General features: G+C 46.0%; 1 protein-coding gene across 1 annotated transcript in view; it reads left to right on the top strand.

Annotated features, from left to right (window-relative positions):
• Positions 1–18,755, top strand: part of LOC147746889 (E3 ubiquitin-protein ligase HECTD3-like) — a 523,212-nt gene that overhangs the window by 198,679 nt on the left and 305,778 nt on the right. The window contains exons 8-9 of the mRNA XM_086952298.1: positions 7,158–7,317; positions 9,026–9,107. Coding sequence (XP_086808424.1) covers positions 7,158–7,317; positions 9,026–9,107 — 242 coding nt within the window. The remainder of the gene's footprint in view (positions 1–7,157; positions 7,318–9,025; positions 9,108–18,755) is intronic.

The following is an 18,755-nucleotide window of genomic DNA, read 5'->3' as shown; positions in this document are numbered from 1 at the left end:
ATGGTCTTGTGAGCGGTTGACTCGGTTTTGGGCTGGGGTTTGGGGTTGCCTGTCTGAGGTGCTGGGATGGGACTTGCCCCGTACACCCCGGTTGGGCCTTTTGCATGTGTTGGAAAACATTGGGGGCAACGTCCACAAGCGCCACCTACTGCTGTTGGCACTGGTGGTGGCAAAGAGGGACCTGGCGCAGGCCTGGAAAAGCGAACGAGCCCCTCCCCTTAGTGCATGGAAGGCAGGCCTGGACTTCATCATGGGACTGGAGCAGCCTGTTTTTGAGGCTCGGGGGGTGCCCCCGCAAGCATTTCAAAATATGGAAGCGGTGGGCGGACTATAGGGGCCTCCCCCTCGACCCTCCCATGGACATGGACGATGCATTGCCTCAAGATGTGGACCCTGCACCTTAGGCCGCTGGCCGGCCCCACATATGTCCCTCTTCTATTCTGGTTGCTTAATGATCACGTGCACAGGGTTAGGGTGGGATAAGGGGTGGGCAGTAGTTGGGGATTGGGGGGAGTTCTGGGGGGTTGGTGGGTGGCTGTGTGTTCTGAATATTTTGAAACTTGCTGTATACGAGGGGTTCGATGCTGTGCCATAAATGTGCCTTTTTTATACTTGCTGTTGACAGTCTCCTCCTGATTGTGGAGGGCTGTGCCTGCACTTGCTTGTCCCTCTAATAAAAATGGTTTTGAAAAAAAAAAATACCCAAACACCCCAAAACATATACCTCAGTACCCCAAAACATATACCCCTATACCCATACTTGCCTTATCCAAACATTTTTTAAAAACATGCTTTTACCATTCATGCATTTACAACGAATTTCGTGAATGTATGACATTGTTCTGCATTCTGTCCATCAACTGTTGTTTTTGCATTTGTCACCCCGTGTGGGATGGGTATGCTCAGACGTGAGTCCCATGCTCTCCACACCACTGGAGTCAAGCTATCTTGGCTGAAGACGGCTGATCGGCCTGGAATGTTCCCATGAGGCACAGGGTCAAGGCGGATTTGCATATGGCCATGATTGAACTGGGGTGGTGTGGAGTGCAAAAAAAATGATGGATTTAGGCCCAGATCTCAGTATTGGGGTGAATGTATGACATTGTTCTGCATTCTGTCCATCAACTGTTGTTTTTACATTCTGCCCTTCATGCCATGTCTCATATCGTGTGCTGGGGGTGTGGGTGTGTGCGGGGCGCGCGTTGTGTCAAATATTTCATTGTTTTTTCTTCCCAGGTTCTGTATATTCCAGCTCCGGGTGTCCACCCTGCTCCCTTTAAATACCCCTGCACCCCATAATCAAAACCCACCCTTACTCCTTAAAATACCCCAACACCCTTAAACACTAACCCATCTTAACCCTATAAATATACCCTATACCCCAAAACCCAAACCTATACTTAAATCCGAAAAATACCCCTGTACTCCAAAAACCAAACCTACCCCTGAACCCTAAAATACCCCTGTACCCCAAATCCCAAACCTAGCCCTGAACCCTTAAAGTACCCCTGTACCCCAAAACCCAAACCTAGCCCTGAACCCTAAAAATACCCCTGCACCCCAAACCCAAACCTAGCCCTGAACCATAAAAATAACCCTGTACCCCAAAACCCAAACCTACCCCTGAACCCTAAAATACCCCTGTACCCCAAAACCCAAACTTGGCCCTGAACCCTAAAAATACCCCTGTACCCCAAAACCCAAACCTAGCCCTGCACCCTTAAAATACCCCTGTACTCCAAAACCCAAAACTACCCCCGAACCCTAAAAATTCCCCATATACCCCAAAACCCAGACCTAGCCCTGAACCCTAAAAATATGCCTATACCCCAAAACCCATACCTATCCCTAAACGCTAAAACTACCCCTGTACCCCACAACCCAAAACTATATCTGAACCCTTAAAATACCCAAACACCCCAAAACATATACCTCAGTACCCCAAAACATATACCCCTATACCAATGCTTACCTTATCCAAACATTTAAAAAAACATGCTTATACCATTCATGCATTTACAACGAATTTCGTTGTAAATGTATGCCTGGTAAAAGCATATAAAATGTAATGCCATGCGTTATAATGGCATTGCGGAGTCATGGTACTTTCATAATGAAAGTATGCGGAGTGATGGTCTGCGGAATATTGGGTGTTTACCATCCCCTGATAAGTACATTGGTGGCACGGCGGCCCACATCTCCAGCAACATACTCATATTTTTTCACCACTGGTTTGAAAAATGCACAGGCCTCTCTCATTGATGGCCAGCACCGACATACACTTTTAGACACACCTCCCGCCACAAGTTCTAGAATTGCAAACTTTAGAGCTGGGGAGCTACGTTTGAATCTCGGCATCAGGTCAACATCCTGTGATTCCAGGCAAATTGCTTTGTCTCCACGTGCCTACCACAAATTAATGTGTTCTTCTGTAATGTAAATTGTGCTCATGCCATGTTGTCGAGTTCGCGCTATATAATATTGCAAGGAAAAATAAAGTATCGAAACTCGAGTTCACACACTACTGAATGCGCACTCTTAAGTGCATCAGCAGTGCACTGTGAATCGGAGCGTTTCACAGGCCTGTCACAGATAAGAAATGCTATCAAAACGAAATCCTACAAAACAATATACTACTGGTCGGCAGCAATTCATACCCGGACAACGTCGGGACGGGCTGCTAGTAATATAATAAAGAGAGAGCCCAAACCTTTGAGGCAGGTAATCTCAGGAACCACAGCACCAATCACAACACCCAATACAGCGTTGGAAAGGGCAGCTGCAGCAGAAGGACATAGGCTATGCAGACGCCCACCAGATACTTTTAAAAAGTAAAAGATCCGTGGCAGCAAAGTAGTCCCTTGTTGGCGTGTGCTGGGGGAGTGACAAACGCTGGGGGCGTGTGGTACGTTCCACCCTTCATGCCATGTCTCATATCGTGTGCTGTGGGCGTGTGCTGGGGGCGTGGGCGTGTGCGGGGCACGGTATTACGGAAAAAAAGCGTGCGTTGTGCCCAATATTTCATTGTTTTTTCTTCCCAGGTTCTGTACATTCCAGCTCCGGGTGTCCACCCTGCTCCCTTTAAATACCCCTGCACCCCATAATCATAACCCACCCTTACTCCTTAAAATACCCCTACACCCTTAAACACTAGCCCACCTTAACCCTATAAATATACCCTGTACCCCAAAACCCAAACCTGTCCCTAAAACCTAAAATAACCCTGTACCTCAAAACCCAAACCTAGCTTTGAACCCTATAAATACCCCTCTACCTCAAAACCCAAACCTACCCCTGAACCCTAAAAATACCCCTGTACCCCAAAACCCAAACCTAGCCCTGAACCCTAAAAATACCCCTGTACCCCAAAACCCAAACCTACCCCTGAACCCCAAAATACCCCTTTACCCCAAAACCCAAACCTAGCTCTGAACCCTTAAAATACCCCTGTACCCCAAAACCCAAACCTACCCCTGAACCATAAAAATACGCCTGTACCCCAAAACCCAAACCTAGCTCTGAACCATAAAAATAACGCTGTACCTCAAAACCCAAACCTACCCCTGAACCCTAAAATACCCATGTACCCAAAACCCAAGCCTAGCCCTGAACCCTAAAAATACCCCTGTACCCCAAAACCCAAACCTAGCCCTGAACCCTAAAAATACCCCTATACCCCAATACCCAAACCTAGCCCTGAACCCTAAAAATACCTCTGTACCCCAAAACACATACCTATCTCTAAACCTACCCCTGTACCCTATAACCCAAAACTATATCTGAACCATTAAAATACCTAAACACCCCAAAACATATACCTCAGTACCCCAAAACATATACCCCTATACCCATACTTACCCTACCCAAACATTAATAAAAAAACATGCTTTTATCATTCATGCATTTACAACGAATTTCCTTGTAAATGTATGCGTGGTAAAAGCATATAAAATGTAATGCCATGCGTTATAATGTCATTGTGGAGTCATGGTACTTTCGTAATGTAAGTATGCGGAGTGATGGTATGCAGAAAGAAAGTTGAATAATGTGTGTTTACCCTCCTCCGGTAAGTACATTGGTGGCACGGCGTCCCACATCTCCAGCAACATACTCATATTTTTTCACCAAAGATTTGAAAAATGCACAGGTCTCTCTCATTGATGGCCAGCACCGACATACACTTTTAGACACACCTCCCGCCACAAGTTCTAGAATTGCGAACTTTAGAGCTGGGGAGCTACGTTCGAATCTTGGCATCAGCTCAACATCCTGTGATTCCAGGCAAATTGCTTTGTCTCTCCTTGCCTACCACAAATGAATGTGTTCTTCTGTAATGTAAATTGTGCTCATACCATGTTGTCGAGTTTGCGCTATATAATATTGCAAGGAAAAATAAAGTAGGGAAACTCGAGTTCACACACTACTGAACACACACTCTTAAGTGCATCAGCAGTGCACTGTGAATAGGAGCGTTTCACAGGCCTGTCAAAGATAAGAAATGCTATCAAAACGAAACCCTACAAAACAATATACTATTGGCCAGCAGCAATTCATACCCGGACAACGTCGGGACGGGGTGCTAGTTGTTTCTAATAAAAAAATGACTGGTGTGGCTGATAAACTAAGGAAAGATAGCATAGAAGTTTATGTGAGTATTATTTGCACTGTTAATACTGATACCTTTAACTTTTGGGCAAACCTCACCAAAGTTGTTATCAACCTTCAATATGATATAGGCCTAGCTGTTGGTGGTGACTTTCACTTCTCAATGGATGGTATTCTTGACACATTTTCTAATGCCAAATTTAGACCTAAAACATCATTTTCGAAAGATAAATATTTGGAATACACACCTCTCTGAGACATGGTATCGTCATAACCCAAAGGGTAGAGATTACACGTTTGCATCTCCTCCACATAATACAATCTCCAGAAATTACTATCTATTAACCAGTAAAGCACATGATCCTATAATAATATCAGGTCACACATGTATCTTATGTGATTACACGCTTAGTTGATCTGCTCTAAAACTCAAAGAATGGAGGATAATTATTATTTTTTACTTGAGAATTAAGAACCTTTTCTAGAGTTTAACAAAAAAACAGGGGGCATCACCAGAAATCCATTGGCGCTTACAAAAAGCAACACTACTGGGTACGATGATCAAGTGTATATGTAAAATTCTTAATAAAATACTTTGAAATCAAAAACACATTATGGTGGGTAAAAACAAAACATACAGCCTGACACCAAATGAAGTCGGGGTGAAAATGTATTCCCTGTAATGTAAACTTTTATGTTTCAGGAACCAATTATTGATTCAAGAGCACACAATACCTAAATATAAATGCAACAATATTTTAACCCCTTCGCTGCTCATGACGAGCTCAGCTCGTCATGAGGCACAGTGGAGCTGTGCTTATGATGAGCTGAGCTCGTCATGAACAATGGGGATTGAGTAAATGCAGCACAGGAGGGGAAAAGCATTAGCAGCTAAGGTGTTAAGTGACAAAGGTCATACACAGGTGACAAGAGGTAAGACTATGAATATTTGTATGAAAAATAAAGCAGGCAACCCCCTATCTAATATTTACCAGACTCAAAATAATTATACCAGCCTTCAGAGATCCAGCTGGTACAACCAGCACATCAACTAAATACATTTTGGAGGCATTTCACTCCTTCTACAAAAACATATACAATTCAGATAAGGAGGTCTCAACTAATGGAATACAACAGATACCTGGAAAGAATCAGTCTCTCAAAAATAAATGAGGAAAATAGGTCTACCCTCAATAAAGACATGACCATTTCATCAATCTATAAATACATAAAGTTATTAAAACTAGGTAAATCCCAGGGTCAGAGGGCTCAATTGGGTAATTCCTAAAAAGAAACATGTTTTGCTCTATATCAATATTCCATTGGAAACATTATTGGCCCATTTTGCAACTTCTGGGAAAATAACAGGCACTGTAATAAAATCTACAATAGTAGTCTCACCTGAAGTAGGACTGGACCACTTAGATGCAAAAAAAAAGTAGACCATTTGTTGAAATGTTTTTTGTTGAAACCTATTCTGGATTATTGTTTTCACTGTAAAATATACAAACCACAAATTGAAAGTAAATATTTCAAAGTTTTCCTTAATGTCTTAAAACATGGTTTTGAGTGATTTGCAGAGGACAGCTGGTGAAGAAAAGGCAGATGGCAGAATATATAATAAGTACAAAGATTGAGCAGATATTGCACTTCTTTAGGGGGGAAAGCTTGACTAGCATTTTTCATTTCTGAAGAGCTACATTAAAATGATGTTACCAACTCATTAAGTGCAGCAGCATGGTAGAGATTAACTGAGGTAAAGTGGCCTTGTAGAAGTCTTCTCAAATGGATCCTGAGATGGATCACAGCCTCTTACCTATTCCTCTTTTTTGTAAACTTTTTTTAACTTTTACATTGCATACAGCAATACAAGTAGCATATGTCATTGTGTCATCAACACACAAACTATGACACACATCAAGTGGTGCATCCATACACACCATTTACAATACAATTGATATTACCAATATTTTATGTTTCCGATATAAGCACTCTGGATACAGTTCCTCTAATTCCTGTCAACGCGAAGTAGCGCCTCAGCACAGTTCTACTTCAACCAATGCCTTCTCTGTCTGGTTCCTCCTTTATTGTGTCTGCTGCAGTTTTCTTTGCCAGGTATTTCAGAAATGGTCCCTATACATTCTTGGGTCGACAATGGGCAGGTATTATTGCATTGTAATTATCTGACTGTGTGGAGCAATAAATCAGATCTGTGTAGCAATCTGCTAGTTTAGGTAATGGTTTGTGCATCCATCTCATCGCTATCCTACGTTTCGCAATTAATAGGCTTATCGCAGCTAACTTGCGGCCTGACTTAGGTATCTCTTTGTCATACCATGGAAGGCCAACTAGCGGTGTTTCAGGCAGCATCAACTCTAGCATTTCTAGTAAAGCAGCGAACACTTCATTACAAAACTTACGGATACCAGGGCATTCCCAAGCTAGATGTATGAAGTTCGCACTTGACGCTTTGCACCTCATGCACTAATTGTCATCACAAAGCCCATATTTGTTTAAACAATCCTTTCTCTTTTCTTTCCTCACAAATTTAGGCTGTGACATCCGCGTACGGGGAATCAAAATTGAGCCTTCCCAAAAACAAGACTTTCGGCTCAATGCGGACATGTTTCAGGCAGCGGAACTGGTGCGCTATCCTCGACTGGAGGGGAGGGACCCTGAAGTTCTTTATCGACGGGCCATCGCAATACAGAGGTACAGCCTAAGTTCTCATACCAATGGACTCTGACTATTCTCAGCTTTAGAGTCATCATATCATGGAAGCACCATTTTGTATTTCCTATATATAAATATGGCCCACCTAAATTCCACTCTATAAAGGGTTAGTCTAATTATTATCATGAAATTGTCCCAAGAACTAACCTATACAGTCAAACCCCTCAGAACATACTGGTAGTCCTTGTGTTTTATACTGATCGAGGATATGTTGGACGATACTATAGTCCTAATGGATATCTTTGAGCAAAACTGGGTCAATCCTTTAAAATACATGCACCTAAAAAAGTGAGAAAAATATGGAAACCTTATAATGCTTTTTCTCAGAACACAAATGTTCTTATTTTTAAAGAAATATCATTCAATGTATTGAGGGATATCACTAACATGCCCTCATGGACGGGCTTCCTAATCATTGCCACGTCTTCCTGGATATTTCACAATCTTTTATTATTTAGTCCATTGACTGTGGAATCACCTACAGTCTTGATCCCTAAAAGAAACGAAGGACTTGTATATAGTTTTAACTCTTAATTTGATGAATGCCACCCAAGACACCTATTCTCTAATTTGGCACTGTTAGGTAACTTTTTAGAAAATATTTAGCAATACCCCTATTGGGTTGTGTGTCTTTCTTTAATGCTCTTCAGCCCCACAATGCAGTCATAGAACCAAATGCTAGAGAGCCCCCAGACAGTAGCTCGAGAGCATGCAGCTCCACCTCGGAGTGTTAAAAAATGAGCAAAGCTATAATCTTTGCCTGAGAGAATGTGGGCAGGGAATTAGATTTGTATTCCTTGCCCACACTCTCCCAGACAGGGACCAATAAAGTCTTCCGGGGAATGGGGTGTCTGGGACAGGACATTGTGCAACATTGGGATCTGTCTCTGGGCCTTTAAAAGGTTTGTGGAGGGTCACCGATACCCACCCCCCATAATCAGGGCCGGCTTTAGGGCAGTGCGACTGGTGCGGACGCACTGGGCACTGACCTGTAGAGGGGGCGCAGACCTCTGGTGTCGGCGCTGTGTTTAGCAATAACTTATAATTAGGGAGATGAGGGGCACTTTTGGGTGGTGATAGGAGGCTGCCATAGGGTGTGTGGGCAAAAAAAATGATTTTCTCACTGAGTGCTTCGAGCGCTAACGCCGGCCCTGCCCATAATAATGCCATTTGTCCTAGAAATGGGGTTTCTGGGGCCTCCTAATGGCTGCAAGTCCTCTCCCCCCGACCCCCAAATAAAATCACCGACCACCCCACCTGGGGGCCCTGACTAAAGCCCTTTTAAAAAAAATTACTACAGTGGATCAGCAGTAAAAAAATATATATATGTTTTGGCTCTAGGGGCTCATCTGGAACCCATCTACCAGGCCAAGCAGGTCACGGTATCCATACCCTGCCCTCTATATGTATTTTTCAATCTTTTTCCTCAAAAGGGGACTGAGTCCCTGAGCCCTAAAATGGCTGCCGCAGCATCTTTCTTCATGTCATGGCAGCCAATCAGATGTTCATTTTAGATCTGTTGGATCACCAGAGCCTGAGTTTTTAAGTATATATACATATTAAACTTTAATTACTCAATAATGTCGGAGCTGATTTACATCAAATGTATTTGAAGGAGAAGCCTCCTTTAAGAAGTAATTTATAAGCCTAACCTTCGAGCTATTTTAACTCTTCCTCTTTTTCGCAGGTTTGTAAAAATGCAAGACCGTGTGCTGCACCACCTGGTCCCAGCATGGGTTCATACCACGGGAACATTCAGCCAGTTTAAGGTGCGTTTATCTAAAAAGATGTAGAAGACCCTGGTTAGGGCAAGAAGGACCAGTAATTTGGGCACTAGGTGTGTCTGACTGTACATGCAACAGGAAGTAGGGTATTGAAGGAGCAGATAGGCATAACTACAGAAGAGGCTAGTAGGCATTAATCAATTGGAAAGGCAGGATGGTGTGATTATAGATTGGACCAGTAGAACACCAGGTGTATGGGGGGGGGGAGTACAGGACCCTGGGTTGGACTAGTAGGTGCTATAAATATATGTAAGTACACAGAGCTGTGAAGAAAAAGACATTTCTCTTCTTCCTTTACATAGTAATGACGTAGTCAATCATGTGACTTGCCCAGACTGTTGAGTAAAGAGAAGCATGTTCAGGCTGATAGCAGAGTGAAATGAGACGAATGCTGGTCTGCAGCCGTGGACTGACGGGTCACTTGCTAGTGCAAGAGTCTAAAAAGGAGACAGAGAAGGAAACTGGGTGGCAACAGCAGGCAGAGAGACAAGGTGAACTGGAAGGGGCTTGACACCGAAGCCTCGCATCTGCACTTGCACAGGTTTTCGGGACATTATAAGGCTCACCCTAGAAGGACACCTTTACACTGGGACCCAAAAATGAGGCCACTAGCAATGAGTTCACTCAAAAGTAACAAGAATTAGTCTCCTCCTATCATCTGTAGAGAAAACTGTAGAGAAAACCCAGTATACTTCACTGATCATGTTAACACTAGCTGGAAGGTGGCACCACTACACCACACAACACTACCAAGGGAATTACCAGGAAATTAAAACAACCCCCACTTTGAAACAAAGCTCTTATGGCACCAAGCAAGCAAATCAAGTCATTGTGACCGGCCCCAGAAGAGCTCTCTTTTCTCTTCTATTCAAGCATGTAACGATTCGTCCTTACATCCTTCCCTCCACCTGCTGTAATCCACTGTTTCGCATTTACATTCTGTCATATATAAACCTTTCAATCAACCCATCCAGCCCTTCTTACAGTCATACACTGATCATTTTGCTCACCCATCCATCCGCCCTTTCACTACATCCATGCGCAATTTTACTCCAACTATCCTCCTTTTCACTCATCCTTCCTTCCATCCTTTAACTCAGCTATATATCCTTTCATTCATCCATCCGCTCTTCCACCATCCATCCTTTCACTTTTCCATCCATCCATCCACTTCTTTACTCATCCATTCATTCATCCTTCACTCAGAAGTCATCCACCCTTTTGTCCCACAATCTAGCCACCCTCCTTTTCACTCATTCTTTCACTCATCCAGCTTTACATTTATCCTTTCACTCATCCATCCATCCTTTCACTCATCCAGCCATCATTCTACTTTTAACTTATTCATCAACCCTTCCACTCAGCCATCCATCCTTTCACTCATCCAACCTTGTTTTGACTCACTCTCCCATCTCTCTTTTCACTCACTCATCCAGCACCCGCCCTTACACTCACAATCCATCCATTCCCTTATTCATCAATTCTTTCACTCATCCATCCTTCTTTTCACTCACTCATGTATCCCTCTTTTCACTCACCCATCCATTTGTCCTTTCATTCATCCATCTGTCCGTCCATCCATCCACTCACCCTTTCACTCATCCATCCACCCTTACACTCACCCATCTATCCTTTCATCCATCTGTCCATCCATCCACCCTTACACTCACCCATCTATCCTTGTATACATCCTTTCACTGATGCACTCCCCCAACCTCTCATGTTAATTGTGAGCCTTTATCTTCCTAGCTGCAGACAGAAGAGGCCCATCAAGGGCCCGCCCCCACTGTAGTGTAGTTCCTATATTCCCAATAGGCTCTGCGCATTGGAATAATATATCCTGTAGTTTAGACGTAGGACTGAGGACTACTAGGTCTCTACCGCCTATATTAGACATGATTGTGAGTGGCAGCTAGCTCAGAGGTCACTAGAAACTTTCTCGAATAAACAAGAAGGGATTAGTTTCTGACAACCGCATAAAGCATGACAACTTTGTTTCCCAAGAATAAGAAATCAAATCTCTAGAGTCGCAGAAACAATAGATAACTATTTCGCTCAGTCAATCGTGCATGCTTAGTTTCACCAGAGGTGCAAGAGAAATAGAGAGACGGGCGTTTTCAATAAAAAGGTATTTATTGAACAGTCTTCTTTCTCAAGCATTGAAAATGAACTGCTACAATAGTAAAGCTTACTATGAAGTACAATGCATATAATACGAACAGTATTATAAAGTAGTAGTGTAAAAGCACGATATGGTTTCTAAGCCATAAAGTGCATAAAATGTATAAATACATAAAATACATACAGTGATAAAAGGATGGCTAAAATACTCAACTGGTGCTTCCAGAATACGCCTACCCCGGTGTACCTAACCTAAGTCTGGTAAGAGGGAGGAAGTATAAGAGGAGGAGTTTAAGTCTAGGAGTTCTCTGCCAGGAATCTGATTCCAATAATTCTCTAAGAAGTCTAATCAGCTCCGTACCTTTGTTCTAGAATGAAGGAGGTCTTGTATCTCGTTCTCGGGACTCGATTTCCCAGATACCCGCAAGGGTAGCCCGGAAACACTGGAGCTGGATTTCTCGTCAGGAGAAATGACAGAGTCTTGCAGTGCGTCTGCTGGAGGGTCGGCTTCCTTTGGTACTTGCTGCTGCAGGGCTTTGGGCAAGTAGATAGGTCTCTTCCTCTGCAGGTCTCTTCCTAGACACTGCACAGAGATTTCCCTATTAATCGAAGAGGAAAAACCAGACGCTCTTTTTCTAACGGAGACTTGGCTAACCCCTCACTCTGACCCTGAGTTGGTCCAAATCCTGGGGCAGGAATATCAAATTGTAAGACTGGACCGGGAACATGACAGAGGGGGCGGACTAGCCATCATTTTTAAAGATTGTTTCACCTGTCGCTGCACTCCCAACCCCTTTCCGGAATGTGAAAGTATGTCCTTTACCTTGGATTTCTCTCCCAATTTGAGCTTCTCTGGGACTCTTATATACCGCCCACCAGGCACTCCCAAACAGTTTTATGAAACTTTGCCACCGCTAGTCGCCGATCTGGCCCTATCGCCTTCCAACTACACGTTATTGGGTGATCTCAATATACACTTTGACGACCCCAATAACTCCATCGCCAACAAACTAAGTAGGGACCTATCTGCTTTGCAGCTGCTCCAGCTGGTCTCATCTCCTACGCATACGAAAGGCCACTTGCTGGATCCAGTTTTCAGCAACTGCACACATTTGAAGGCTTGTCCCCCTACAGCATTTCCCTGGACAGACCATGCCTTAGTCCCGCTGCTCTGGACAACAGAGAAATCTATACCCCCTACACCCACTGTGCAAGAAACTCGAATTTGGTCTAAAATACCGCTGACCCAGTGGACCCAGGAATTACAAAAATCCACTCCCTCAATTGATCAGACTCCCTCACAGGCCAATGAAACATTCAATGAATGGATTCTGAGTTCCCTAAACGCCACGCTCCCCCTGAAGAAAACAGTTTTTAAAAGATCCAGAACTTCAGCTCCCTGGTACTCCACTGAACTAAGGGAGAAAAAGCGTTTTTGCAAGAGACTAGAACGTAAATGGCGACTAGGCTATGTGGAAACAGATAAAACTATCTACAGAGATGCCATCAGGTCATACAAAAAAGATATAAAAAGTGCGCAATCCTCATACTACTCCAACCAGATCGCAGAGGCCAGCTCCAGCTCAAAAGAGATATACAGCATAGTAAAAAGCCTCATTACTCTCCCCACACCCCCGTCTATAACGGAGAACCCACAGCTCCGCTGTGAAGACCTGGCTAATTTCTTTTCTCAGAAAATCAACCTTATATACTCATCCTTCCCTTCTACAGACCAGACCGCTCTGATCAAAGCAGCCCCTTGTCCCCCTCAAATTCACTCCCCCAATCACCTTCCGGTGTTGGCGGAACTCCCCCAGTTGCAGGCAGATCACCCATCCAATCACCCCCCGGTGCTGGCGGAATTCCCCCAGTTGCAGGCAGACCACCTCACCTCCCTCATGCACCAGGTGAAGTCGGGCTCCCCTAGAGACCCAGCACCCCCATATGTTCTAGTTTCGGCGATTCAAACCATCCTCCCCACACTGCTTGAAGTACTCAATACCTCGATCACCACCAGCATAGTACCAGCAGCGTGGAAGCAGGCTATGGTAAGGGCCCTGATTAAAAAACCAAATCTTGACACCAAGAACCTCAGCAATTACCGCCCGATCTCCTTGTTGCCTTGGGCAGCCAAAATCCTGGAGAAACATATAAACAGTATCATAACAACTTTTCTCGAACAACACCAACTTCTCGATCCATCCCAGACTGGCTTCCGCCCCAGGCATGGGACCGAGACAGCACTGCTGGCAGTCACAGAGGAGTCCAGGAGAATCTTAGATCGGGGAGGATCGGTGGCAATCATCCTCCTCGATCTGAGCGCCGCATTCGATACCGTTAATCACGGTATCCTTTTGCAGCGTCTCCAGGACACCGGAATATCTGACAGAGCTCTGGAGTGGCTCAAGTCCTACCTGAGTGAAAGATCCTTCCAGGTGTATGAGGGCAATGTCACTTCCTCCAGCAAGCCTCTGGGATGTGGGGTCCCACAGGGATCTTCATTGAGCCCGACGTTATTTAACGTCTACATGAGGCCACTGGCTGAGATCGTCCGTCCGTTCGGTATCAAGATCATTACCTACGCGGACGATACCCAGCTGGTGGTCTCCTTGGCACAGGCGGGCGGTACGTCAGCAAATGTAGATCTCGCAGGCTGCCTGGATACGGTCAAAAGCTGGATGACCAAGTCTTGTCTCAAACTTAATGGAGACAAGACAGAGCTCATGCTCCTGGGTCACACTCTACCATCGACCATAGACAATCTCTGGCCCACCAGCCTAGGCCCGGCCCCAACACCCAAAGACGCCATTAAGAGCCTTGGTGTCTGGCTCGACAGGTCCCTGTCCTTTGACCAACAGGCTACAAAACTTTCTGCCACCTGTTTTGGTATCCTGAGAGTCATCAGGAAGATCTTGCCGCTACTCCCCTTTGATGCAAGAAAAACCGTAGTCCTGGGCCTGATCCAATCGCGGCTGGACTATGGAAACGCATTATATCTCGGAGCTCCCGACTTCACCTTGCGCAAACTACAACTAATACAGAACTGCGCAGCCAGAACACTCTTACAAATCCCTCGCAGATCCTCAGTAAAGTCCGGACTGAGGAAACTGCACTGGCTCCCCGTAAAGGAAAGAGTAGACTTCAAATCACTCTGCATCGCACACCAGACTTTCTGGTCGCAAGGCCCGACCATTAACCTCCCTCTCATCACACCCTATCTACCCACTAGACAGCTGCGTTCCACTTCTGCACATCTAGCCATTGTACCGCAAATAAAGAAATCAATATCCGGAGGCCGCTCTTTCTCCTTCAATGTGGCTAAAAAGTGGAACGCCCTACCCCAGCATCTCAGATCAAACCCCGACATTCTCTCTTTTCGCAAACAGCTGAAAACGCTCCTGTTCACCACATAACCATGGTACTGAATCTGCCCTCCTCCTAACTCACACCTCAGAGATATGCTTAGCGCTTGGACGCCTCAGGGCAGCTACCCGCGCTTTAGAAATCCGAATTCATTCATTCATAGTCGATCTTCTCTGAACCACCGTTTGTTTGTTTAGGCAAATCAAGGCATATTTATACTTTGACAGTGCCGAGTTTGACACATGTTTGGGCTTAATAACGTCACTCAAAGGCTCATTTCTTGGAAAACGCCGGGAGTTCTAGGAGAACTTAATATTCAAGCAGGGGGAAGTCCCGAGCTGCTGAAGGCGGGTTTTTCCAAGAAAACGTTGTTAATTCTTGGGGCTTAGTGGAAGTATCCATACCGTATTTGGGCTGTATGGTTTAGGCCAAATATGGTAATGATTTCTATGCCTATATAAGGGAATGATAAAGTATACCTATATAAGGGCATGAATCGGGAAATTTATACTAGGGTCCGAGATTCATTTACAACACCACTGAAGCTGCTAAAGCTGGGTTTCAGCCCTCCCTCCTACTACAGAATACACCTCCAACTATTGACAGAGACACAGCCCCCACCTACTATGCCAAGAAAGTTGTGATTGTGGATGAGGCAAAAAACACATGCTATAATATAAAGTATCTAATGAGGAAACCCATATTGTAAGATAAAAATGGCCTAGCCCTGATACAAAATGTACTGTCAGGTAAAGTTGACCAGGCCGTAGCCGGTATGTACTGTTGTGTAAAACTAAGCAAGTCGTAGCGAGAGGCTGCACTGTCAGGTAAAGGTAAAAGGAGTATTGTTTGGTAAAGGTGGGTGGGCCTTGAGGAATACCGTACTGTCAAGTAAAGTGCTTCAAGGTGCTGGTGAGCAGCACTGGCCAGCAGCTGGCAGCTGTAGTGCCTGCTAGGGTGAGGAGGCCTGTGACAGACTCTGTCAGGTGAAGGTCAGCAGAGCATGGGGCAGAGGGCGTGTTAAGAGGCCACACACTGGATAGTCTTTAAAAGAAGTCTATTTACTTCTAGTCACACCACCAACTTTTTCTGCCAGCCTGTCAGCTCTCCAGTCTACAACTGCCTCACACGACACATTACCATGGAGACCAGACTGCACAGGCACGAGCAGGTAAACATAGTACAATGAATCATTACAACACATCCCCTTTACTAAAAACAAAAGAAAACTAAAAGGATGAAAAAGAAATGAATATGAGAGAGGAGAGAACAAGATAAGAAAAGAGGAAGGTATCATAAGAAAACAGAAAACATTGCTTCAACTCATGACATAGTCTTTAAGTATCCAGGAGAACAGCGAGATCTGGAAGAGAAACCTCGTGCATGAAAATTCAGAGAAGAATTACTCTGACAATTTGGATTTTGGAGGCACAGCACCAGGACATGAAGGATACAACAATTTATCACCTCGAAATTTAACAAGACGTGACATGCTCCACGTAGTCTTTACAAAAATTGGTGTTGCCCGTTGAGTATTGCACCGCCGACCCAACGAGGAGCAGGCCCAAATGATGAAGAATGACACCTGTAAGGATGTGTGAGGGCATTAAATCCAACAAAATGGATTCCCAGGGTTACCTTGCAGTCACCCTGCCTAAATCATCCGCATCACAGACTGTACCAATACCTCTTCCCTCTCTCTAGGAACAGCACAGCAATTTTTGTTAAGACGTATCCTTTTGGGCACGCTGTGACTGGACCTTCTACTCATACCGAGTAGTAATAGCCCATTACTCCTCCTCTTTGATACCACATGCTCCACGTAGTACCATTGGTTAAGACAAAAGGACCCATGAACTCGGTGACCCCTTTCTTGTGCCACCTAGGTTTCTTTATAAGTACCCAATCCCCAACACTCCATGCCTTGACCTTTACCGACCTCTTGTGATCAAATCTGTCCTTATACTTTTTTTGGTAGGACTCAATTCTAGCACCAACCTCCTCCTTATCCAAACCAACACCCTCGAGCAAGGGCAACCATCCAGGATTAAGTTTGGACAAGGCAACCCTGCCCCTCAATATCTGGAATGGAGAACTTTGCAACACTCCATTAGGAGCAGTACGGTGTGCCCACCAAGTGTTCCTAAGTACATCCTTTAGAGGAACTCTCATCTCTATGGCCCTTTGTACGCAAGCTTTAACCACTCTATTCATGCGTTCCACAAGTCCATTGGCTTGTGGAGCATAAAGAGCAGTTCTTTGATGAGTTATGCCATAATCCTTTAGGAATTCTTGCATTTCATGTGAGGTGAACTACGCCCCATTATCAATCAATCAATCAAAGCATTTATATAGCGCACTACTCACCCAGAGGGTCTCAAGGCGCTGGGGGAGGGGGGTCCGCTACTGCTCGAACAGCCAGGTCTTGAGTTGCTTCCTGAAGGCGAGGTGGTCCTGGGTCAGGCGGAGGTGGGTCGGGAGGGAGTTCCATGTCTTGGCGGCGAGGTAGGAGAAGGACCGTCCCCCTGTGGTGGCTCTTCGGATGCGGGGGACGGCGGCGAGGGCGTGGCCGGTCGATCGAACCTGGCGTTTGGGAGCGTCGAAGTTGAGGCGGCTGTTGAGGTATCCTGGGCCTTGGTTGTGTAGGCCTTTGTGTGCGTGTGTGTGGAGACGGAAGGTGATTCTCTTGTTGACCGGGAGCCAGTGCAGATCTCTCAGGTGTCCGGAGATGTGGCTGCGACGGGGGATGTCCAGGATGAGTCGGGCTGAGGCGTTCTGGATCTGCTGGAGTCTCTTCTGGAGTTTGGCGGTGGTTCCGGCAAGAGGGAGTTGCCGTAGTCCAGACGGCTGGTGACGAGGGCCTGGGTGACTGTCTTCCTGGTCTCAGTGGGGATCCATCGGAAGATCTTACGTAGCATGCGCAGGATGTTGAAGCACGACGAGGAGACGGCGTTGACTTGTCTGGTCATGGAGAGGGAGGAGTCCAGGATGAAGCCCAGGTTACGTGCGTGGTCTGTTGGTTTGGGTGCGCTGCCTAGGGCGGGGGGGCCACCAGGAGTCGTCCCAGGCGGAGGGTGAGGATCCCAGGATGAGGACTTCCGTCTTGTCCGAGTTCAGTTTCAGGCGGCTGTTCTTCATCCATTCGCCTACCTCTTTCATCCCTTCGTGAAGGTTGGCTCTGGCGGTGGCGGGGTCGTTGGTGAGGGAGAGGATCAGCTGGGTGTCGTCGGCGTAGGAGATGATGTTGAGGTTGTGCTGGCGTGCGATGTCTGCGAGGGGGCTCATGTAGACGTTGAAGAGGGTTGGACCGAGCGAGGAGCCTTGAGGAACGCCGCAGATGACTTCGGTGGCTTCAGATCTGAACGGGGGGAGGCGGACTCTCTGTGTCCTTCCGGCGAGGAAGGAGATGATCCACTCCAGTGCCTTCTCCTGGATTCCGACGTTGCTGAGTCGCTGCACTAGTGTACGGTGGCAGACAGTGTCGAAGGCCGCGGAGAGGTCTAGGAGGATGAGGGCCGCTGTTTCTCCGTTGTCAAGCAGGGCTCGGATGTCATCGGTGGCTGCGATCAGGGCGGTCTCGGTGCTGTGGTTGGCCCGGAAGCCAGACTGCGAGAGGTCGAGGGATTCGTTCGTCTCGAGGAAGGCGGCCAGCTGCTTGTTGACTGTCTTCTCGATGACTTTTGCAGGGAACTGGAGCAGCGAGATGGGGCGGTAGTTCTTGAGGTCGGTGGGGTCGGCTGATGGCTTCTTTAGTAGAGCGCTGAGTTTGGCGTGCTTCCAGCTCTCCGGGAAGGTAGCGGTGTCGAAGGAGGTGTTGATGATGTCCCGCAGGTGGGGTGCGATGACAGCGTCGGCCTTGTTGAAGACGTGGTGAGGGCAGGGGTCGGTCAGAGATCCGGAGTGGATGGAGTTCATCGTGCGGACGGTGTCTTCGGTGCTGATCGGTGTCCAGGCGCGGAGGGTGGTGGTGGGGGGCGGTGGTTCGGTCGTGGCGTGCGTCGGTTGAGTGCTGAAGTAGCATCAGTAACAAGGAATCTAGGATTGCCCCCTCAAAAATTCATCTTTAAAAAAATCCAGAACTACTTTGGTGTTAACAGCACTTACACACTTGGTGGAAACCCGCTTAGATAAATAATCCACTAAAAGGAT

The sequence above is a fragment of the Lissotriton vulgaris genome, chromosome 1_1 (assembly GCF_964263255.1).
Source record: "Lissotriton vulgaris chromosome 1_1, aLisVul1.2, whole genome shotgun sequence".
NCBI classification, from domain to species: Eukaryota; Metazoa; Chordata; class Amphibia; order Caudata; family Salamandridae; genus Lissotriton; species Lissotriton vulgaris.
Note: the sequence above shows the minus strand (reverse complement) of the source record. Positions and strands in the feature narration are given on the sequence as shown.